At 39.4% G+C, this 24,189-nt stretch overlaps 1 protein-coding gene across 5 annotated transcripts in view; it reads left to right on the top strand.

Annotated features, from left to right (window-relative positions):
• The first annotated feature begins 4,005 nt into the window (after positions 1 to 4,005).
• ITPR2 (inositol 1,4,5-trisphosphate receptor type 2) overlaps positions 4,006 to 24,189 on the top strand; it is a 485,861-nt gene continuing 465,677 nt past the window's right edge. For 4 of the 5 annotated variants that reach the window (XR_003413010.2, XM_053226056.1, XM_027035788.2 and 1 more), the window contains exon 1: positions 4,006 to 4,143. Coding sequence is in view for 3 of the 5 variants with exons in the window: in XM_053226056.1 (XP_053082031.1) it covers positions 4,052 to 4,143 (92 nt within the window). In the remaining 2 variants the exon portion in view is untranslated. The remainder of the gene's footprint in view (positions 4,144 to 24,189) is intronic. The other variant, XM_053226057.1, reaches the window with a different exon arrangement.

Raw genomic sequence — 24,189 nt, 5'->3', positions numbered from 1 at the left:
GAGATTCCTCCCACTTTTAGAATATGTTCTGGGTATCTGACATCCCAGCCCTTCTCGATCTTCCCAAGTGTAGACTGCACATCTGGGGTGTGCCGGGGTGGCCCAAGGAGTGGCCAAGGAATGACTACCTGCAGGGACTATCAGTGGGAAGACTTGGAAATGTGGGCCAATTCTCCCTGTACCACCTGTAACAGTTTATTACCTTAAATTGCAACTTTTAATGTTTAGACTATGTTGCAAGGGTCTCCAATTACTCTTGCCCCAGAGGCCCACAAATGTTATGGGCAGGTGGCCTGGCTATGGGAATTCATGAAGAGCAAGAACTTGACCTTGGCAGTATCTGGGAAGTTTCACTGGGGAGGTAGAGCTTGAACAGGCAGAGCTGGGAGAAGGGAAGGAGGAAGAGGAATTTCTGACAGAGGGGAACATCACACTCAAAGACATGGAACTGAAAGTGTCAGCTTGTATGTGGGGAATCTAGCTGTCCATGAGGACATCAGGAGTGGAAGAGTAGAAACAAAGGAGACCAGATCATACACTACCCAGAATGCTAGGACATGGTGAAGTGTCTCGTATTCTCAGCACAGGAGATCCATTTACATGGACTGATGTTCATGACATCTAATATTCACTCCAGTAGGGTTAGGGTCTTTGAAAATCTTTATGTAGACAATGGGGTGTCATTGTAAGTGTGAAAAGTTTTGATCAGATCAACTTTGTAAAGACAGAGTGCTGGCTTGCCATGAGGATGGTGAGCAAGGATGGGGGCAAGATAAAAAGAAAATGTATTTGAGATAATGGAAGAGGAAGAAAGAGGTAGAGAAAGGAATAAGACTTGGTACCTGGATTCTAAAGAGGTTGGTGAAGCCATTTGATGAAAAAGGTGATCTCTATGGGTGCCTCGCTGGCTCAGTCAGTACAGCATGCAACTCCTGATCTCTGGTGGGGAGTTCCAGTCCCACATTGGGGGTAGAGTTTACTTTAAACAAAAGAAAAGAAAAAGGTGATTTCTATTTGAAGCTGGACATTTTTTACTTTGCATAGTTAGTCAGATGGTAGTAAGGAATTAAGTAATGTGTTTTACCCTACCTGGGGTTTCACTGAGTTCTTTTTAGTCATACGCTGACACCTTTTTTCCAGTCCGGGCAGTTAGATATGAGGATACCCTTGCCCAAAGTAGGTGTCTGGTGGGACCAAGAGGACAAGGTCAAGTTAAAGAAAAGAAACACTGAACACAAGTGTAAGTGTGAAGAATGATTTTTCAGGGAGTCTCTTTTAAACTTATCTGGTTTTCCTCTCCGTTCCCCCCAACCTGCGACATTTTTTTCCACTGACTTTTGTAACAGCTTTATTGAGATATAATTCATATGCCACAACTCACCCATTTAAAGTGCATAATTCAATAGGTTTTAATAGTCATAGAGTTGTGCAACCATCACCACAATCTATTTTAGAACATTTTCATCTCCCCAAAAAGAAATCCTGTGCCCTTTACTTACCTACTCCAAGCCCTAGGTAACCACTAACCTACTTTTTATCTCCACAGATTTGTGTACTCTGGACATTTTGTATAAACAGAATAATATATGATCCCAATGTCTGGTTTTTTTCACTTAGCAAAATCTTCTTAAGGTTCATTTATGTTGTAGCATGAATCACTACTTCATTCCTTTTCATGGCCAAATAATGTTCCCTTGTGTTTATCTACTCATCAGTTGACGGTCATTTGGGAAATTTTCTCTTTGGGGTTTTATGAATAAAAATCACTATGAGTATTTGGGTAAAGGTTTTGTGTACATATAAGTTTTCATTTCTCTTGGATATATACTTAGAGATGGAAATGTTGGGTTAAATAGAAACTCTGTGTTCAACTTTTTGAGGAAGTCCTAAACTGTTTTCCAAGTGTTGTGCCATTTTACATTTGCACTAGGAGTGTTTGAAGGTTCCAAAATCCAAGGAAAAACATTTGTGACTTTGACCAATAATTGAACATCCATTAAATGTATGGCAGAGGGCTATACAACATAGAGAGTGATTGATAGGTTGTCATATACAAATCTCCTGGATAAACAGAAACCTCTGTTTCTTTTAATAGTTCATGTTTAATGCCTTGGAGGCCCCAAACAGTAACATCATTTGTGTAGACAGAGAGGATTTCTATCATATAGGAGGCATTTCTAAGTTGCTAAGTACCCTTTTCCAAAGGAGAACGCAGACGTAAAGAGGTCTGTCAGCTGCATGGTAGGACAATGACTGGGTCCAGTTTATCTCAACACTTACAGGCCTTGTGCTAGCATTTCCTGGATTCTGGGTCTAACACTCTATTGTCTTCTTTCCTGCAGGCTTTCTAAACACACATATTTGAACATTAAGCTTATTTTTCTTTCATATTCCATTGTATGACCGTAAGTCTCAACCAAAACCATCTATGAATTGTAAGACATCTCTGACCTATAATTTAAGCTTTGGTCAGTTGCACAGTTTGAAATACACCACTCTGCATGTCCTGAGCTCCTCTGCCTTTCTGTAAACCCGGCTCTGTGAAGATTCCTCGGGTCGCAATTCTTTGATTGGGTTGCTAGTGTCCTAAACGAGTTTGCCTTCTCCAGGTCTCCCAGAAAAATAGAGCAAAAGGCTTCTAAAATGATATGATGAGGGGTACAAACACAACAGAGGAGTGGAAAGGCGTCCTGACACCACTTTCATTTGTCACCGCTGGAGCTTTAAGGGTCAGCAGACGTCGTCTGGGAGATGGTGACGGTGGGCTCCCGAGGTGGAAGGTTAAACCTTGGGTTGGGGTTAAGGAAGTGCAGGAGGCGTGGCTTGGAGACTTAAGAGAAGGTTCACCTCCACAGGTTGGCCACAAAAACTGCTGGCTCCTCAAGTGATGTTTACGTCCATTGAAGTTCGCACCCACCTGGACATCAGCTGACAGGTCAGGTTTCACTAACTCCGTATACCTGAGACAAAAACCCAAACTACACACTCCAAATAGAGACAGAGCCTCCCTTCCCTCCCTCCATCCTTCCCTTTCCTCCTTCCCTGCTTCCTTCCTTCCTTCCTTCTCCTTCTCTTTCCTCTCTTTATTTTCTTTATTATGTATTTATTTTCTATTTCTATTCCACACCCTCCACCCCCCACTTCACCTTCTTCTCCCTACGTCGGCAAATTACCCTCCCCCACCCCACCGACCCGACCCCGGCTCCACCTTTTCTTCTCCTGGCGTTTAGCAGGCTCACTCCACCGCGCGCGACCCCCGCGCCGGTCAGGCCAATTCTCACCCTCCCTGCTCCCTTAAAAGCCCAGGGAAAACGTCTTGGCCCCACCATCATGCACTTTCCCGGGAGGGGACTGTCGCACCCCAGGCCCATAAGCTCCAGGGCGGCTATAAACCTCCCTTTTCCTCGCTCTGGGGGCCCCTGCCGCCCCTCTAGCGCCAGAGGCTCACCGCAGCGCGCCGCTTCCCGGGTGGCCCGGCCTCCCCAGAGTCGCCCCGCCCCGTTCCAGCTCCGCCCCCGGCCGCAGCTCGCTGATTGGCCTTCCACCTCCTTTCCCCGGGCTCCTCTCCTCCCCTCAGCCCAATGGGCATCGCCACCTGGTCCAAAAATTCCCCCAAGGGGACCGAGGGGCTCTGCCACCACCAGCTCCTGCAGGGCGGCGGGGACCGCCGCGGTGGGGCGCAGAACGAGGAGGGGACCCGGAGCAGGGGAGCGGAGGAGGCGGGAGGAGGAGCAGAGGTGTTGGAGAGAAAAGTTCTGAAAGGAACAGGAAACCTGCCGGGGAAGCGGCGGCTGCGGCTCTCGGGCCCCTCCGACCCCCAGGGCTGCGCACGTCTCGGGGCGTCCGCCGCAGCGGCTTCGCTCCGGGCCGGCTTCCCCGGCGCGGGGGCAGGGCTGAGCCACGACACTCGGTCACTCAGGCCGTGCCCTTCGCTGCCGCTGTCGGCGCTGCAGCTGTGCGCTCCGTTCCGCCTCTGCCGCGGCGGCTCCCCGGAGAGGGCGGCGAGGGCGCAGGGAAGAGGAGGGACGTCTACTTTGGAGCATGAAGCAGCATGTCTGATAAAATGTCCAGCTTCCTCTACATAGGGGACATCGTGTCCCTGTACGCGGAGGGCTCGGTCAACGGCTTCATCAGCACCCTGGGGTAAGCCGGGGACGCGGGCTGCGCAGCGCCCGCGCTCTCTCTCCTGAACCATCCCCGCCCCTGCTCGCGCCGCCGCGTCCCCCTGCTCCCGCCCGGGGGGTGGCCGGGCCGCGCGGCTGGGTCTGTGCGCCCGCGGACAGCGCCGGGCGCTCGGCTCGCTCGCAGGAAGCTGCCCGGAGAGGCAAGACTTTCTCAGCAACTTCGTAATCTCAAGCTCAGAGACGCATCAAAAAAGGAGGAAGTGATTCAAAAGCCCCGAGACAGGCCCTGCGAAGAAGTCTTCCCTAGCTTCTCCAAGGGTTGTTTTCGTTAAATGTGTTTGTTTTCCCGAAAAGGTAGAACAATACTGCACCTCTCCCGGTCTTGGCGAGCGACCACCCCCAAACCCCTGTCTCTCAGGGCAGTCGATAAAAGTCCGTGGCCTTGGACATGAAACTCAGGCGACGTGGTGAGCCAAAGTGTGGCTTTGTCCCTGCGGGGGTTGCTCACCGTCTCGTCTTCTCTGAAGTAATTTCCTTTCGGCTTTGCCAAACCGGGACTTGCCGTCAGGGGTAGCCCAGGGATGATGACTGCAGCTCTGTGACCCTTAGACGTCTCTGAGGGCCTCCTGGTTCTAGAACGCAGACCTGCTTTTCCCCTGTCCCGGGCCTTGGCCCACTGAAATCCTGAACTTCTCCTGGAACTCAGCCAAGTGCAGGGCTCTTGAGATTCGAGCTGACTTATGAATGGGGGAAATAGCTATATAAACATAACATGTGCTAGTTGGTTAAATAGGACTTCCTTGATGACTAGTATTTTCTCTCTGTCCTGATTGTGAATACCAGTTAGCAGTTTAAATATGCACGCGGCAATGTGTTTTCATGCGCACGTATTTTTTTTTTTTTTTTAATTTTTATTACCTTGTGGTCTCAGTACTTCAGACTGCCCACTCTTTAGGATTTCAGGCTGCAGAACTGGTGTTTCCACTCCTGGCCGGTCACTGTTAGGTTTTAGGGCACATGACTTAACATGCAGTGTCCTTGGACCGTGACTGTGAGCCATATTATAACGGAGTGGGTGCCTACTCGACCGAGGTCGTGGAAGTCACCAGTACTTACACAGTTTGTGTTAATTGTGCATCTCCCCCGTAGGTGAAGGAAGGGAGGTAGATATAATTGATTCCCTTTAAGGTCAATGTTAATCGTGAAACTGAAATGGGTAAGAAAAAATGTCAGTGACCAGTGTGTATGTTGGGCTTGTAACTCATGAGCTACCATTTGTTCCTGACAGAATTCACAGTACAAGGACATTTTTGTGCCCCCAGCACCATTTTGCAGATGAACTCTGTTGCACTTCACCTTTCCCCATCATAGACTCACTCTCTGGATGGTGGGTAAGCAGGAAGGGCTCCAGGGCCAAAATGCTTAGGGTCAAATCCTGGCTTCTCCATGTGTGAATCTTATGACTGTGGGATGGGCAAGTTACAAAATTGCTCTGTATCTCAGTTTCCTCATGTCTAAAGTTGGGAAGAATGATGGTTTCTACCTCACAGGGCTTTGGTGAGGAAGAAGTGAGTTAATATATGTAAAGTGCTTAGCACAGTACCTGGCACATAGTAAGCACTTATGTGTCAGCTATTGTAATTAGCACTACCTTGGTTCCTGTGAACAATAGTTAACACTGGTAGACAAAATGATAAAAAAAAAAAAAAGGACTAGGAATAGAGTATAAAGCCTAGACAAACAAAAGGCCATGTGTTTGTAGTGTCTCATTCAGCAAAGGTATGTGTTTATGTATCTAATACACATAAAGAGTTATAGGTGGTAAATCAGGAAGCTGCTGCTTCAGCAGTTGTGGACTCTGTCCTGCTCATTATAGAGATCAGGGAACTCAGGGGAAGAGAAATGAGGTGACTTACCTAAGAAACAGAGGATATTAATGCCAAAAGCTGGAACTGTAACTACGTCTCCAGATTCCCAGCCGAGTGTGTGTTTCTTTGGCGACATATCATAATCTTTAAGCCTTGAGAAAAAGAAAGCTCTCGACCTTTAGTGTAGTGTATGTTTGTGAAAATATTTATTTGTATCCAAATTTCTTGCTGGTGTTTTGAAAGTTGCGTTTCTACAGAACATGTGTAGTATTATTTTTCTGTTAACAAATTGAGTCTTGTTGAGGTTAATATGACAAGACCTCTGTGTAGCTCGATTCTGAGGTGAGGAAGGATCTTCAGAAAAGCTGCCCTTGGTGAAGCTTGGTGCTTTGATTGGATATTCTTTTTCTCTAACCTGTGGAGCTAAAAATTTGGCTTAAAGTTTCTGATTTCTGTTTTAGCTCTTTATCCATTTGACACTTTCGATAGCATGATGGCTTTTCAAATTCAGCTTAAGAGAGTAATTAATGAGAATTTAGTGGATAAGCATTTCAAGGTAATTCTTGGTAAAGATAGTCATCTGCAAACAAGTTTTGTCTGATTTGAACATTTAGTGTGTAAGGAAGTTTTGGAGGATATGCATTATTATCATTTTGCTTTGGGGAAGTTTTGCAATAAGGTAATGAATTTTTCTGTTAAAAAGCCGATCAGTTTCATTCTCGAAGTGTTTAGCAGGCTCCTCTTAGAGATACTTCCTACTGGAAATGTGGGAGGAATTTTCTTAGGCTCTGTGACTGAGCTTCCAAGTTTGATTTCTCAGTGTGAGAAATTAGAATGCCCCAGTTGCAAAGATTTGCATTTCCTCTTTTTTCTCCAGTTATCCTTTAACCAGTATGTACCTGATGTTTCTGAATCCCAAATTGTTGCTGACTGAGGTATTTTTCTCCCAGCTTGTGTAGGTGCAAAAGGGGCCAGTTTGTATTTTGTAACTTAATTTTTCATCTAAACATCTATTCAAGAAACACTTATATTGATTTAAGGAAAACTGCTTTAAATCCTGTAGAATGAAGATGGTGAATATATTTTAAATAAACAAATTTCTGGCTAATGGTACATTTTAGGGTTATAGTTTTTTTTTTTTTTTTTTTTTTTTAAAGGAAGGGAGGGGATTTTGGGACCTGCTGTACAATTTTAAATGCAGTGGTAATAGTTCCTTCTTCCCTTTTCTATTTTCTTTATCCTGGGCCTCACTTCCCTGGTTATTGCCACATCTGACACTTCATATTTCTGAATATGATATCACCTTGAATATGATATCAAGGTCAATATCACCTTGACCAGTGATTCGGTACCATCCAGTGGGAATGAGCATAGCAGGACTTCCAGGGTGGGTGGGATAGAATCAGTAAAAAGGTATTTATCTCCTTCATTGTCTATTCTCCATATGGTTGAAAGGTTAGTAAATGACACATGTGCATATGAGTGTGTGTGTGTGTGTGTGTGTGTGTGTGTGTGTGTCTATATATGTATAAGTGATTGCTGCTTTTGGCTTGAGGTTTCTTCGTAGGATCTACCAAGAATCAACACCCACTAGTTAAAGTCTCAGCAAACTATCGGATGACACTCATTGATGCCGTGACTGCAGAGCATCATAATAATCTCTTAACCAGAGTGACAAAAAACTGGGGCCCTTATCTTTACTTGCTGCTTGATTTTTGGCCAATTCAGTGAACTTTTCAGTACCTTTGTTTCCATGTTCAATGATGGACGTTAGGTAGGGTGATGGCGTGTCACACAGTTTATAATTCTACCTTAATTCCTCGGATGAATAAAACTATAAATGCATGCCTTTTATTGTTCCCAATTATAGTCCCTTGACTTTCCCTTCCTGATCTTTTTTTCTGTTTAATGTTTTTAGTATTTAAATATTTGCAGATTTGGTTTATTATTATCTTTTCTTCTGTCATTGAATTATGCTACTCTTATTAAGTTTTAAGATTCTTTCCCTTACTAGGACTGTCTGATCAGTGAAGAAAGAGTCAAGTAGATGAAGCAAGGCATGGTTACAGTCAACTTCTATTTTAGAATAATTTGCAGATTATCTTTAGTCTTTCCAACAGAACCCTTCCAAGTTAACAGCCAGTATTTCCTGCTGTAACTAGCTGTATAAACTTAGCTTTGTTTTGGTTGAGGCATATGCTATTTTGATAAAAAAACATCTAGAAATCCATTGAATATTTGCATGCATGTTCAGTGGAGAGGAAGAAGACAGTATAATCTTGAAAACAGCTGTTTTGGAAAATCTAAGGGTTAGTAGTGTCATGTTATGGAACTTGAAATCTGCTCAGGTACAAAGAGAGTTTCTCAAGTGGTGAACATAAAGTTTATTTTAAGCTAAAGTGGACTGTTTCTTAAACTTAGAAGTCATTCCATAAATGACTTCTCTTTTAGCTTTTAGACCCTCTCTTGTGGATAGCTCGGTCAGGTAAACAACCATCCCTCCTCAAATGCCTGGCTTGGCTCTGATAGACTGAAACTCACAGGCAACTGCTTGATCTTTTTCTAGATTTAACAGAAGCTTATTTTATTTCATTTTATTTCATTTTATTTTATTTTATTTTTTGCATAGGTAACACATTTCATAATCACATTGTCCCCTTGGAACTGTCCTTGTACAGATGGTACAAGGGTAACTTACAGAATATAGACAGAATACTATAGACTCATAATTTAAAACTGAAATTCCAGGCAGAGGGTGTGTCTTCGTATACAAATATAGAAGAAGAAGTAACAGTGGACTTCTATGACAAATTTATGGCATAGTAACAGAATGAATTTTACTCCTTTTTTTTTTTTAACACCAGATCTTGGTAACCGATCATCAGATTATAATGAGAAGTGTAACTTTAATGATCATTCATTCATTCATTCATTCAATGGATAAAACTCTGCTTTTCAAATGTATTGATGCCTTTTTTTTTTTTTGTGGTTATCTTTCCACTCCCATGCAGATTTAGACTGGAAAGTTTTCAATATATGCCTTCAGAAAACCATAATTCTACTTGAAAAATACAAAACAACATACATGGGAAATAGTGACAGAAAATAGAACAGTATATTAGCAGTTATGGCACCACATGGTGAATGGATACGTGATTTCCATTTTCATTTTTGTATCTCCTATGTTTCCCAGGTTCTATATATGTTTCTGTAATTAAACATCTATTACTGATACAGTTGGGAAAGCTAGCCAAAGTGAAAGTGATGTTTTGAAAGAGTCTTCAGTTTCTTATTACTGTTAGTCGACAGTATTTATCTTCAAAAGCATAAATAAAGCATTGTACTGGTCATGGTCTGCAAGAAAACTACAGACGAGGAAACTGCATGCTACTGAAATAGATGGTCTTATGTTTACTGTAAACCCAACTTGTTCCTAGCTATTATTGGTATTTTAAAATGTATTATGGGAAAATGTTTGACCAGTAATGCTGAGCAGTTATGAATGATTGACTTAACTTATACAGTAAATAAATAGTTCGTTTTATTTTAGAAGTCTGTTTATACATGTAAGAAGTAAGCACTTTAGCATGGCCGACTTGTTCATGTTCATAATCTTAGTAGTCACAATGAAACTTTTATTTCCTGAGTCGCTTCTATAGGTGATAGTTTGTGAAGGATTTCTTTTTGTGTAGGTATGATTGAAATATTTTTCTTAAGTATCTTTGAAATGGATGATTAGCTCTCTCAAAATTCAAATCACTCATTGGTTAACAATGGCTATTTTATAGTTTATACTAACACACACCCACAGAAATCCAACCCTGAATAGGAATAAATTAAATTATGAGGCTATTTACAAAAAAGTTTAATCATAAAATTGAAAATGTGTCTACATCACGCATCGAGTCCATGTAACTTTCCTTGTGAGGTGGTTTATGCTGGAGCATGCTGCAGATGGAATCATTAATTCACTCAACAAATATTTAATGAGCCGTGACTACGTGCTTGGGATACAGTGTGAAGATATGCTGGATCTTATGTAGTTTGTGGATTCCTTTGAGAAGCTGGCTAAGACCTATGAGAGAGTATATGTATTTGACACCTTCTTTGCTCTCAGTGCTATAAATGCCACAGGGTAAAGAACTGTCATTTTAATCTTTGTATGCTTAGCACCTCACACAGTTCCTGTTTAATAAATGTTTGTGAAGTCAGCGTAGTAACTATTTAGTGATGGAGGTGAGACTGATATTGAATAACCACAACATAAGGCAATTCTTTTCAAATGTCATAAAGATGATTAAAAACAGTATTGTAAAGAAGTCAGAAGAAGATTCTGTTGCTTCTTGCTGGTATGATCTCGGTGGGGGGGGGGTGCTTCGAGGAGGAGGTCGTATTTAAGCTGAACTTTGAAAGATCATTAGGATGGATATTTGTCTCAAATCTGTACCCATAATTTGAGCACATATTATTTTTTTATTTTAGAGAGAAAGGGAGAGAGAGGGCACGGGTGGGGGAGAGGGGCAGCCGGAGAGAGAGAATCTTAAGCAGGCTCCGCACTGAGCGTGGAGCCAGACGCGGGGCTCAGTCCCACAACCCTGGGATCATGGCCTGAGCTGAAATCAAGAGTTGGGTGCTTAACTGACTGAGCCACCCAGGTGCCCCTTGATATATATTTTTGATGGGTTTTTTTTCTTCATTTAAAAAGAGGCTTGGTGAAATTTTACTGTCGATTTTTGATAGCTCCAAAAAAGGAAGCAAACAATTGGATATTTTTGAGATATGAAAAGATAGAAGACATGATCTAAGAAGATATTTTATGCTAATTTCCAAATATGAGAAGTTTAAGTTTGGCTCAGATCCTCTGAATTGTTTAGACTGCCTTCAATCTTTGTCACATACACTGAATTTACTGAGACCCGAAATAATGAGGGCATGTTATAAAGAAGAAACTTGGGAATTATTTGGGGGAATTTATACAATGCTTCCAGCTTCTTAGGATATTATATATTTACTCCTTTCCCCTTATTTTTCCTTGTCCCCACTGTTTCATAGTTTTTCTTCAGGAATCATGAACCTAATTAGAGTCTTACAGATCCCTGGAAATTTAGGCAATAAGGACAACTTTTTATCTAACATAGTTCTAAATTTCTTGGGATGCAAAAAAAAAAATAGTTTTGTTTTTTGTTTTTTTGCTTCATACTGCCTATGACTGTTCAATACACACACACACACACACACACACACACATTCACACTTGGTATAGAATACCTTTCTGGTAGGTATGAAGCCCTCTTTTTTTTGATGCATTTATAGATAACCATGAATGCGGGGAAAGGCTTAGGAAGTGAGCAAAGCATACTCTGAATACATGTCTAAATTCTTAGAATTCAAATGTGTTATTGAGATTCTATTAGTAAGATGTTTGATCTCCTATTAAAATATCCTCATAAAAATTTCTTTGTGAAAATTACAAAATGCTAGACTTTTATTATATATTAGTTACCCAAAACAATTCCTCAACAGAGTCCTAGAGAAAACTGAAGTTTTTAATTAAGTAATTTCCTGGATATCTAGCCCTCTAAGACCTTGTGGTAGTGACTAATCTTGAAACAATCACTAAAGGCAGACACTGCTACTCTCCACATGTTATTGAAAAGAGGATTCATCAAATTATGTAGGGAATTACATGGATCATCAGAGCTAAATAGAGCACAAACAGAACCGACAGAAACAAAAAAATAAAACTGGACCATAAAGTCGTTGATTGACTTTTCTACTGGCAAATCAAAGTGTATTGCAGGTTTTTCCTGCTATTTGAAAGTTTACTTTATGCCATTTTGCTTTACAAACGACCTACATTAATACCTAATTTTCATTAATTTAAAGAAATCCGAAGAGAATTTTTGCTTTTATGTCATGGTAATTGCTTCTTTGTTTTCTGCCATTTTGGCTTGCAAAAGCTTTCATAGGAATGCTCTACTTTCCAATAGTGGAGTGGGGAGGAGACCTGTTTTTGTACACATTTCTGAGCCTAAAGTGATCTCCAATTCATGTTCCAACTCACATTTAGTTAAATTATTTACAAACCTTGTATTGAATTGTCTTGGATCCTCTTGAAAAGAATCTATCGGTATCCTTTGCTATTCTCATTCTTATGATCTGATCTCAAAAGCCCAAAAGATTTGGAAAGCAAAAGATACTTGCATATCATTTTCCCACATGGATAAAGCTTAGGAATCAAAAGTCTATATTATATTAGAAGTAAGGTTCTTTTGTTTGTGAGGAACAGAAACCATCTCTGGCTAGCTTAAGCAAAGAAGGAAATGTTAATTATAAGGATACTGGAGGAGCTCCAAGAAATTGAATGATGAGCTCAACAACTGAGCAGTAAGACAGGCAAAAACCCAGGGCTGCTGTGGGAATCTTAATAGCAGAAACTTCTCTCTGGGTTCTCCGTTTACATGACCTGGATCCACCAGCAATTCCTATACTTTGCATCTTCTTAAATTTCAGAATGTTGAGTGATGGAGTTTGTCTCCACTCAGATTATTCATTAAGGTGCATGAACAATGCCAGGTTTGATTAGCACGGAAATCACTGAGCAGAGGTGTCTGATTTCTGCTGGCTTCTGGGCAGTGTGGTATGGGGAGAGAGCTAAGGGGATTGTGAGCTTAGATCACTACTTTGTAGGTAAATAGTAACTTCCTAAGTGCCTTTCTAAATAAATTGTGGTAAAATACATATAACATAAAACTTGCCATCTTAACCATTTTAAGTATAAAATTCAGTGGCGTTAATCATATTTACAATGTTGTGCAGCCATCACCACTATCCATTTTCAGATTTTTCATCATCCCAGACAGAAAGTCTGTACTCTTTAGATAATCACTTTCCCCACTTCCCCTCTGTGACTCCTAGTCTACTTTCTGTCTCTATGAATTTACCTATTCCAGGTGCCTCACATAAATGGAATCATACAATATTTGTCCTTTTGTGTCTGGGCTTGTTTTACTAACTATAATGTCTTCAAGCATCATCCATATTGTAGCATGTACCAGTACTCCGTTCCATTTTATCACCAAATAATATCCTATTGGAAGGATTTAGCATGTGTGTTTATCTCTTCATCCGTTGATGGTTATTTGGGGTTGATTCCATTTTTAATTGTTATGAATGACGCTGCCATGAATATTCATGCACAGGTTTTGTGTGGATATATATATATATTTTGTGTGGATATATATTTTTAATTCTTTTGGGTATATATCTAACAATGGAATTGGGGGGTCATATGGTAACCTCTTTCACATTTTGCCTCAGCCTTTCCTATTCTTATCTTGCTCTACCCTTTTACCTCCCTACTATCTTATTATATACAATATAATTTACTATTTAATGTACCCATTGTTTATCATATGTCTATGAACTCTTTGAAGGTGGGGATCTTTTTGTTTTGTCAATGAGTATCTCAAGTGCTTGGCTCAATAAATATTTATTGAATTAGAATATATATATTCTCAGGGTACCTGGGTGGTTCAGCTGGTCAAGCATCTGACTCTTGAATTGGGCTCAGGTCATGATCTTAGTGTTGTGGGATTGAGACTGCATCAGGCTCCGTGCTGAGTGTGGACCCTTCTTAAGATTCTCTCTCCTTCTCTCTCTGTTTCCTCTCTCCACCCCTCCTTCCCTGTCCCAAGCCGCTTGTGTGCACACTCTCTCTAGAATAATAAAAAAAGAGAATATATGTATTGTCAAATCTCTAAGTAGCTGTTAACATCAGTCCTTCTCCGGAAAGAAATCAATCTAATTGTTCTTATTAAATGTTTTGAGAATCTATATAGGTAATTCTTTTGAAACACATGAAAGTTGCCATTAGTTTTATGGTGCCATTAAACCTCACTATAATAGGGAGTTCAATAATCTCTTGGGTCATATCTCTGCACCTAACTAGCCCAACATGTGATAAATCCTATAGTCTAGAAAAAGTGATGTGTATAGCCTTGTTTAATAGCCACATGAAAGAAAAGTTGATATTTCAGAAAGTTCGATTTTGTTTTTAATGTGTGCAAAGGGTGAATTTGTCATCTCTTTCTCTTTGTGGATAGTATATGATATATCCAGGGAGACATTTTGGCAAAAAAAGTTTAGTTGGGAATAATTTGCTAATGTGAAACCGGAGAATAGTTGGAGAATTTATAGAACTTAAGAAAAATAGAATGACAACTTGTAATTTTTATTTTTGAAATTTAAGGATAAGTGTCTGGAAAATTTAAAAAGTAAGACAATGTCATTCTATTTCCTTTAGTTCTAATGTGCCATGATCTTCTATGATAGGTGTTTCAAATGTAATATTTTTAGAAAAGTACATTTGAGATGAAAGATACAAAACATGATCAGTTTTGCTTCATTTCTGTAACATCCACATTAATTCAGTGGAAGTACATCACACCAATTAAAGACAGTGACTTAAAAAATATATTATACAAATCATCAGCACAGTTACATTAGGGATCCAAAAGAAGTTAATGATTTAAGGACTAGCTACTTGTGTTTGGCTAAAGTGTTCAAGGTCATTGCTGATATCAGGGACATAACTACTTAAACATTTGCATTTCAGGTAGATTTTTGGCTTCAACCATGTTTTCAAAGGGTAATTTCAAACCTGGTTTGTTAAAATAGGCAGGAAATGTAAAGAAAGGAATTTTGTTGTTTTAAGGACTCTATGCTTGTGGTTAGGAATGGTAAATATTATGACACTTTTAAATCAAATTAAGCCTCATTGTCAATGAAAGTGTTAGTTATTTAAAACTTTACCAAATTAATCCATTTCTAGGATTAAGAACAAATGAAAATAGAGCCTCTATTTACCTTTCTTCACTATTTACCTGGCAGGACATGATTTAATAGTTGAGTTCTAATTCTAAATTCATGTGAAGAATGAGCCTCCTTTCCCAATCAGTACAAATGAAGTCATTGTTATCTGTTAGGGTGAAACCAAGTGCTTATTTCCAGTCTTAGCTGCTAAAGAATCTCTCAGAAAGGCTTTTAAAAATATTATCAAATTGCAAGTATAATAACACTTTGTTAATTATTGAAGAATCTGAATAAAGAATTGTTTAGATAAATTGTCATGTAGGACCTTTGAGAGGCAGTAATTACCTTGGCATATAAAGTTATACTATGACAGTTTTCTAAAGAGTGTGGGGCACCTGGGTGGCTCAGTCAGTTGAGCATCTGACTTCAGCTCAGGTCATGATCTCACGGTTTGTGGGTTTGAGCCCCGTGTCGGGCTCTGTGCTGACAGCTCAGAGCCTGGGGCCTGCTTCGGATTCTGTGTCAGTCTCTCTGCTCCTTCCCCACTCATGCTCTGCCTCTCTCTCCTTCAAAAATAAATAAACATTAAAACAATTTTTTTAAAGAGTAGATCAACATTCATATTGCACTTTTTTTTCAAAATGGAATTATAATTAATATGATAAACTCTAAAGAATTGATGCCAACTGCATCATTTATTTTGAGACCAATTTAACTTAGCAAAATACATTTTAATTTCAGTTTCCATATCAGAGACTGCTAGTTATTCTCTCAAATTCATTTTTCCTTTCTTCCTTTTTATTTATTTATTTAATAGAATTTATTGTGAAATTGGTTTCCATACTATTTTCTTTTCTTCCATACTAACAGAAGTATTTTAGTTTGTGGGTGCCTAGAGTAAAGACCACATTTCCCAGCCTCCCTTGCAGCCAGGGTGGTCATGGACTATACTTGGAGATCGGGCCTTTAAAGAAGGCTTTTATTGCCCTCCTCCCCACCCCACCGCCTTCAGTTAATTGCAATATGAGCAGGTAAGAAACCATCTTGAATCATGGTGATAATAGAGCATCTATAAATGAACCTGTTCTCTGGATATCCTCAAATCCTGGCTTGACTATATTCTAACAGATGATGAAACTGGATAGGCACACAAAGGCCAGATCATATTCCCCATTAGGTAATGTGAAGCCATTGAAGGATTTTTAAGCAGGATAGTGAAATGATCAGGTTTTGCTGTAGGGGGATCAGACAGTGGTAAAGAGCAAGAATAGAATGAGGTTGGAAATGGTAGACATGGGAAGAATCAGGGTCATATGTAAGGCAGCCTGAGCCAGGCAGCTGTGCTGGGGATGAAAAGTAGCTTATCATAGAATCACTGAAGGGACAGTATCTCTGGTTAGTGTTTCACTTACCAGACCTAAAAAGTTTCATAGATTAAAATATTCATTGTGACTTTTGAGGCTTTATTTTAAGAATGAAACACATGGGGTGCTGGGTGGCTCAGTCAGGTAGGCGTCCGACTTCAGCTCAGGTAATGATCTCAAGCCTTGTTGAGTTCGAGCCCTGTGTCTGGCTCTGTGCTGACAGCTGAGAGCCTGGAACCTTCTTCGGATTGTGTTTCCCTCGCTCTTAGCCCTTCCCTGCTCCCCCTGCTCCCCCTGCTCGTGCTCTGTGTCTCTCTGTCTCTCAAAAATAAATAAACATTGAAGAAAAAATTTAGAAATTTCTTAAAAAAAAAAAAACGAAACATATAGAAAGAAGTTTGTGTTTCATTTGCTTATGTTTGGATAAAATGTCATGAAGCCCAGCACAACCTCACGCTTTTTGGGGCTCTGAGATCCAAGCCTCATCTTGTTCCATGCTTTCCTCTGCTGGCTCTCTGCTTCAGGCACAATGCTTCCCTCCCCCTCCCCCCTTTTTTAGGTGCACAAACATTCTGAGCTTCCTCTTACCACAGGGCCTTTTCACACATTTTCTTCTCTGTCTGGTAGGTTTCCTCACTTAACCCCATGCCTTTCACCTAATTTATACCTATTCATTATTCAGATTTCAGCTCAGTGACCCTTCTGCAGTAAACTTTTCCTGATCTCCCAGACTATGTGAGTTCCCTTTCTATATGCTCATACAGCACCATACTTTTTTTTTTTTTTCCTTCAGAGAGTTTATCACAGCTATAGTTTTAATTTTACTTAAGGTTACTCTGTAAGGGCAGAGACCATGTCTGGTTTTGTTCACAATCATGTTCCTAATGCTTCACACAGTATTTGTCGGATAGTAGGTACTCAGGAAATTTTGTGTTTGATTCAGACAAACCTGGTTTCAAATCACACTGTACCTCTTGGTATTACCTTAAGAAGGACTTAACACCTGAAACCTCAATTTCTTTATCTGTAGAGTGGGATTATTGCCTAGTTTATACTATTGTGATAAGATTAATGGCAATTAACATATGTGGAACACTTAGTAAGAATCAAACCCTTAGCATCAGGCGCCTAAATTAAATAGGGTAGAAACCATAAATATTCAAAAAATCAACATGAGTCTCCTTTTGGAAGCTTGGTTGACTTCAGAGTGCATCGATGTTGAAAGCTCTGCTGTATTATGTTTATAAAATTTTGCAGTAAAACAATTTAAGCTGGTGTTTGTTTAGTAGGCTGTTCAAAGGCACGATGCCTTATCTATTATTTATTTTGGTTTTGGCTTTTTTTTCTTCCTTACTTTGATAATGCACGTCACTAAATTGCAAGCACCTACATTTATCTTTTATTAGTGATTTGATGCCTGCTATCTTTTTGATGTAATGGGAACACCTGAAGTGTACCAACATTAGTAATAACCTTAGAATTGCTTGGCATATATATGTATATATATATGGCATATATATGTACGGTATATATATATATATATATATATATATATATATATACCAACATTAGTAATAACCTTAGAATTGCTTGGCATATATATGTATATATGTACGGTATATATATGTACGGTATATATATATATATATATATATATACACACACACACACACACACACACACACACACACCCTGTCTTCCTTGACTAGAATTTTCAAGTCGTGTTACATTTTATTGGTTTATTTATTTATTTATTATTTTTAAATTCTTAATTTAAGTAGGCTCCATACCCAACGTGGAGCTTGAATTTACCACCCTGAGATCAAGAGTCCTAGGCTCCACCAACTGAGCCAGCCAGGCACCCCAAGTCTTGTTACATTTTAAGGACAACATATTATTTTAGTTGCTAATATTTCTTCCCTGGTAGAACATAGTGGTAAAAGGAAACAATTTTGTTTAATTTATTGAAACAAAAACAAATGTTTGCTTTGGAGCCATGAGAATAGAGGTTTTGCACAACTTTTCTCTGGACAGCTGGTGCTACTATACTTCTCTAGTCTCCTATGGGCCAAGATCTCCTAATGAACTTCCGTGAATGGTTGAGGGATTAGCAAAAACTGCTATCTAATTTGGATAATTAGTCAATTTACAAATAAACAAATTTGCCTAGGATAATCTTGTTAAATTTTGAACAGTGACTAATCAAATTATGATGGCCTCTTATCTTGGGAATACTAATGATTTTTAGACAAAATCATGGGGGTCTGAAAGGCATAGAGAGTGTCTCTTGTATATACCAAACAAACAAAATGACGCAGGCTGTAGCCTTCTTTTAGATATGCCATAAAAGGAGATTTTACTATTTACTGGAATCTTGATATATATATACACACACAAACTATTGAAGAATCCTTATAAATTAAAGCATTAAAAAACGCTTATACCCTCCACTTTATTTTTTTTTAACTTTTAAAATATTTATTTATTTTTGAGAGAGAGAGAGAGAGAGAGAGAGAGAGACAGAGACAGAGAGACAGACAGAGCATGAGCAGGGGAGGGGCAGAGAGAGGGGGAGACACAGAATCCGAAGCAGGCTCCAGGCTGTGAGCTGTCAGCACAGAGCCTGATGTATGGCTCGAACTCACGAGCTGTGAGATCATGACCTGATCTAAAGTCGAACAGTTAACCAACTGGGCAGGTGCCCCATACCCTCCCTTATGTTGCAGTTTGTATTCATTTGCTATTTCTAGACTAGAGTCATGGATAAGAGCTCAAAAATGTCACATTCCTTGTTATGATAGAACTAGTGAATTTGAAGACGCTTTATTAATCAGGCTGTTTTTTTATTGAAAGAAACAGAAGACCCGGTTGAACAATTGTCAGCAGAGAACTTTGTAATCAAGGTAACTGAAGGGTCTAGTCATAGGTTTGTTACAGACTCCTTCCCTTGATTCCATTGTGTCTGGAGTGTTAGTTCCATCCTCAGGCAGGCCTCTGCCTATGGTGACTGCCAGGCTGCTAGCAGCTTCTGCCTCACAGTACCCTATCCTCTTAGCCCAGAGCTGAAAAGAGTGCCTCATTTCCATGAACTCCAGAAGTGTGCAGTTGTCACTGTTGCAGTGACTAGGATAATGGTCCCATCTTTGGCCAAACACTGTGGCCAGGGAATGAGATGCTCTGCTTACAGGGATGATACCATCATGCCCTGGGTGGGAGAAGAGCCCATCTCTGTTATTCTGTCAGGGTTCTGTTGCCAGAGAAAGGCAGTGGGTGCTGGAAAGGCAAAGACAACACGTGTCCACTGCAGCCAAATAGGATTCTCTTACCCTCCAGGAAGCCACATTTCCTATGTCCTTCCAATCAGGTTTTCAAATGTGAAGACTTTAATTATCTTTGGTGCTTATAGAAGACTATTTCTGTTTCTAGTTTATTACTTTGGGATTTAAACAATTTTTTAAAAATGTTTGTTTATTTTTGAGAGAGAGAGAGGGAGAGACACAGAGACACAGAGCATGAGCAGGGAAGGGGCAGAGAGAGAGGGAAACACAGAATCCGAAACAGGCTCCAGGCTCTGAGCTGTCAGCACAGAGCTCAATGCAGGGCTCAAATGCTGGGACAGCGAGATCATGCCCTGAGCTGAAGTCGGAGGCTTAACTGACCGAACCACTCAGGTGCCTCAACTTTGGGGCTTTTTAATGCTAGCACTGTTTCAGATGGAGTTTACTTTCTGACGAAAAGGAGAATTACGTGAGTACTTTTACATGCTATACTAAAGCCTCAGGTCTGGTCTGGTCTAAACTTTCTTGGCATCAGCTCTTGAAGGAAAGGACTCTGAGGAAATCAAGTGTCATGGTGAGAGGTCAAAGAGGGAAGACAGCAGTTTATTGTATCTAAATGTACCTAAATGATACCTTAACAATGTTGTTACAAAATAAAGAGGGAGTTTATGAAGCAGACTTTTCAAAGTAAGTACCTTATTCATAAGCACATGAATCAACATGCTTTGATAAATGAATCTCATCATGAAAGTATATGCATTAGAATCTCTATTTCTTAAAGTGAATTTTATTGTGAGTGTATCTGCTTTTAATGTAGGTAGTATTTGTTTAGGTACAAGTAGCTTATCCGCTTTATGGAATAATTGCAGCACGTCATGTATACACACATTAATTATTATGGTGGAGATGTATACAGAGCAGGGTGTAATATAGGCAGGATTTAAAATACAAATTTTGAAGGGTGCCTGGGTGCCTTAGTCGGTTAAGCATCAGACTCTTGATTTTTGGCTCAGGTCCTGATCTCATGGGTTTGTGAGTTTGAGCCCCCTGTCCGAGCCTGCTTGGGATTCCCTCTCTCCCTTTTTCTCTCCCACTCTCTCTGCCCCTCCCCAACTTGTGCTTGCTCTCTCATGCTCTCTCTGTCTCTAAAAATAAAAATAAACTTAAAAATAAAATACAAAGTTTGAAATTAAAAAATCATTAGCTTAGATCTCAAAAATTAGAAAATTTTGTTGTTAAAATACTTTCAAATAAAAATTTCTCCTGTAAAACCGATATATTTTGTGCCAGAGCTAGATATGAATTATGACTCTTGATATGTAATATTGAAATGTGATCTTTGGGTAATCTTTTCAGAAATAGCACAGTAAAATTTTCTAACTTTTTTAAAAAATGTTTTTTACATTTATTTATTTATTTTTGAGAGATGGAGAGAGACAGAGCACAAGTGGGGGAGGGGCAGAGAAAGGGGGACACAGAATCCGAAGCAAGCTCCAGGCTCTGAGCTGCCAGCACAGAGCCCGACACGGGACTCAAACTCACAAACTGTGAGATCATGACCTGAGCTGAAGTCGGATGCTCAACCGACGGAACCACCCAGGTGCCCCCCCAAATTTTCTAACTCTTAAAAGTTAGTGTCTTCAACTCATTTTTTCCCTCCTATTTTAATATTTAAAATTGGGGTCCACTTTGAACTCCTGAAGAAATTGGTTGGTTATGATATAATTATCTAGAAATCATGTTTAATTTCGAAGTTGAGTCAAACCATTAAATAGATGTTTGACAATGAACTTTTAAAGGCAATGTGTGTTTTGGAAAGAGCTGTTTAAATGCTTAGGTTTGAATTCTAGTCTACCTTGAAGAGGTTCTGAGAACTTGGGCAAATTATTTAATGTCTGAGTTTACTTCTCCATCTTTAAATGAGGAGAACTAATTAACAGAGCATGAGCAGGGAAGGCGCAGAGAGAGAGAGAAACACAGTGGTTCTTTGGGGGGTACGAAATGATGTTATACCTGTGTGAATATTTGAAAAGCTATACTGATACATGCCAGATGTTTTAAAAATTTCTATTAAAATTTTTTTCAATTTATTATTTATTTATTATTTTGAGTCAAACAAAAGCCATCTGGTGCTGGATTTATTTATTTATTTGTCTGTCTACTTAAAATTTTATTTAAACCCAAGTTAGTTAACATATAATGTAATAATGGTTTCAAGAGTAGAATTTTGTATTTTTTTAAAATGATAAACTCATAAGGACATCACCTAAACCTACTTACTGAGTTGAATCATATTACACATTTAAATATCAATGGCTTCTTTTTCCAGATTTGCTATAATTTAAAAAGACACAAAACATTTCCCCTGTAGGAGTGATACAAAAAAAAAAAATAATGTTGAGTTAGTTACATAACCTAGTATTTTCTTGATTTATTTTGTGTTTATTGATGAAGGAACATATTCAGAGAAGAGAAATAATTTATTTTAGTTATATATGTGTGTGTGTGTGTGTGTGTGTATAATTACATATATGTAATATGTGTGTGTATACATGCCATATACATATGCCATATATATAATTACATATCTTGTTTTAGGCAGTGGTTTTAAAACTACACTCCAAACATCATCTGACTATGATTCAACAGTCATGGTTTTTGGAGTGTCATTAAGGTATACCTTTTTTTTTTTTTTTTTTTGAACAAAACATGAGAGAGGGAGAGCAGATGCGGATTTAGGGTTTGTTGATTGTTAAAAAAAAAAACTTGGTCAAGCTGTTTCTTCTAGCTCCAGCGTTCAGTGAAGTTTAAAGGGTGAAATACTCCACACAATTATGTGTGTAAATTAAAGTATCCATAAATTAAAAGCAATGTAATATTGAAGGAGGGAAAATAAAACACTTCCCATCACATCCTTTCTTTTCCTGTTTTTAAATTCCAAGCTCTTTAAAGAAAACTTTTGCTACTTAGCAGTTGGTTCTTCAGGCCATGTTTGGAATGCTAATGAGTCTGGCCTAGTAACAGCCCCAGCACTGCCAAGTTGTTGGAATTTAGATGTTTTTCCAGTCATGGAAGAGGCTTTTGATTGGTGTATGAAAGGAAGGGAAGACTGAACATCCCTTGGTGCTGTGCTTGGAGAAGGGGAGAATTAAAGAGGATGGACAAGGGGAAAATGGCGTTCCGGCTCTCTTAAATTTAGAGAGAACTCAGTGGTTTAGAATATTGAATAAAGCAAGTGACCAAAGAGATGTCATTTCACTAATTTAAAGTTGAAATATAGGACACCGTGGGGGGAAGAAAGCTCTAAGGATTTCTGGAGACCATTTACTGTAGGGACTATCCATAAAAATTGCCTCGTGAGAGGAAACTGAAAAAGGAACGGGGTTCTTTTGATAATACTAAATCTCGGTTCCGAGTGAATCCTGTGCCTTTCACAGACCTTCTTCTGACAGGCTAAGTGAGACCATGAAGGTTTTTTATTCTTTATGATTTAGGATAATTTCTTCTTATCCTAGCAGGAGATGACACCATCCTGCATGGATGTGGCCTCTCAGTGACAAAGCCCTCTGTGTACAACTCAGCAACAACACACAGTTGAAGAATTGTTTGTCTCCTAATGGATGTATTTATTTTTTTCATGTAATTTGTTATTATGTACAGCATTATGACTTAATGTGCAAATTTAGTAGAGCTTTAAAAATGAAAAGCTGAAAGCTTGTATTGGTTTGTGGGAGAGAGTAAGTATATTACTAAATCTACATGTGTTCCTTATAGCATGTCCCGTAAGATAGGTTGACCCTGGAGGTTTGTCTTTTTCTTCTTGATTAGGAGTTTGGTTGGAAGCCATCAGTTTGACAAGATAATTGGACCCTAAACACAGTTCCTCAAAAAGACAACCTAAAAAATATTTTGGGTAAGTTTAAAGCTCAACATTATAGAAGAGAAAGGATGAGATAAACATATGTAGATAAATAAGAGCACGTGCTACCAAAAGACAAATACCTGGTTTTATTCCTGGGGCAAAATGGCTGCTGCTGACATTGCTCTTCTCTCATCTCTCCCAGGAGGCAAGGAAGTCATGCCATCTGGGAGGGAGTTGGGAAGACTTTACCAAAATGTAAAGTCTTACCAACATACACATGAGATTGTGTATCCCCAGGGAGATACCTTTTGTTGAAGAGTGAAGGTAGTGGGTACATGGTAAATATGAATCAGTGAATATCTGGGCAGGATAAAAAAAAAATCATTGCGGACATTTGATTACTTGGTCTTTAGTTTCACTCACCAAAATGGCGGGAGCTTGAGAAAGAAGTTGTTTTGCCTTGAAAAGGAATCTGCTTTTGGTAGTCTAGGAGTAGGAAAGGCCAGAATAAAAGCTACCAAATCACATTCTTAGGGGAAGTTTTTGTGAGAAAATAGTCACAATGAGCCAACTGCTGTTTAAACATCTTCAGAAGACCATTTTTGAGTAAGGGAAAGCAGTGACCCTGGTTCCTGTTTTTCTTTTCTCCTCTTTTCTTTTCTTTTTTCTTTTCTTTCTTAACCAGACAAGAATCTGATCAATATCAGTTTAGTAAAAATCCATTTTGCAGATGAAAAGGATATACCTTTCCTTTTGGGTCCAGGAAGACCAAGTGTGAAACAGCCTATATATATGCTTCAAAAGGAATTAGAAAGTAGGTACTGAGATACTCCCATCCATTCAAATGATGGGCAGAATGTAGAAGATGATAGCTTTCTT

Source organism: Acinonyx jubatus, chromosome B4, assembly GCF_027475565.1.
Source record: "Acinonyx jubatus isolate Ajub_Pintada_27869175 chromosome B4, VMU_Ajub_asm_v1.0, whole genome shotgun sequence".
Taxonomy (NCBI): Eukaryota; Metazoa; Chordata; class Mammalia; order Carnivora; family Felidae; genus Acinonyx; species Acinonyx jubatus.
This window is presented reverse-complemented; position numbering and strand designations above follow the sequence as displayed.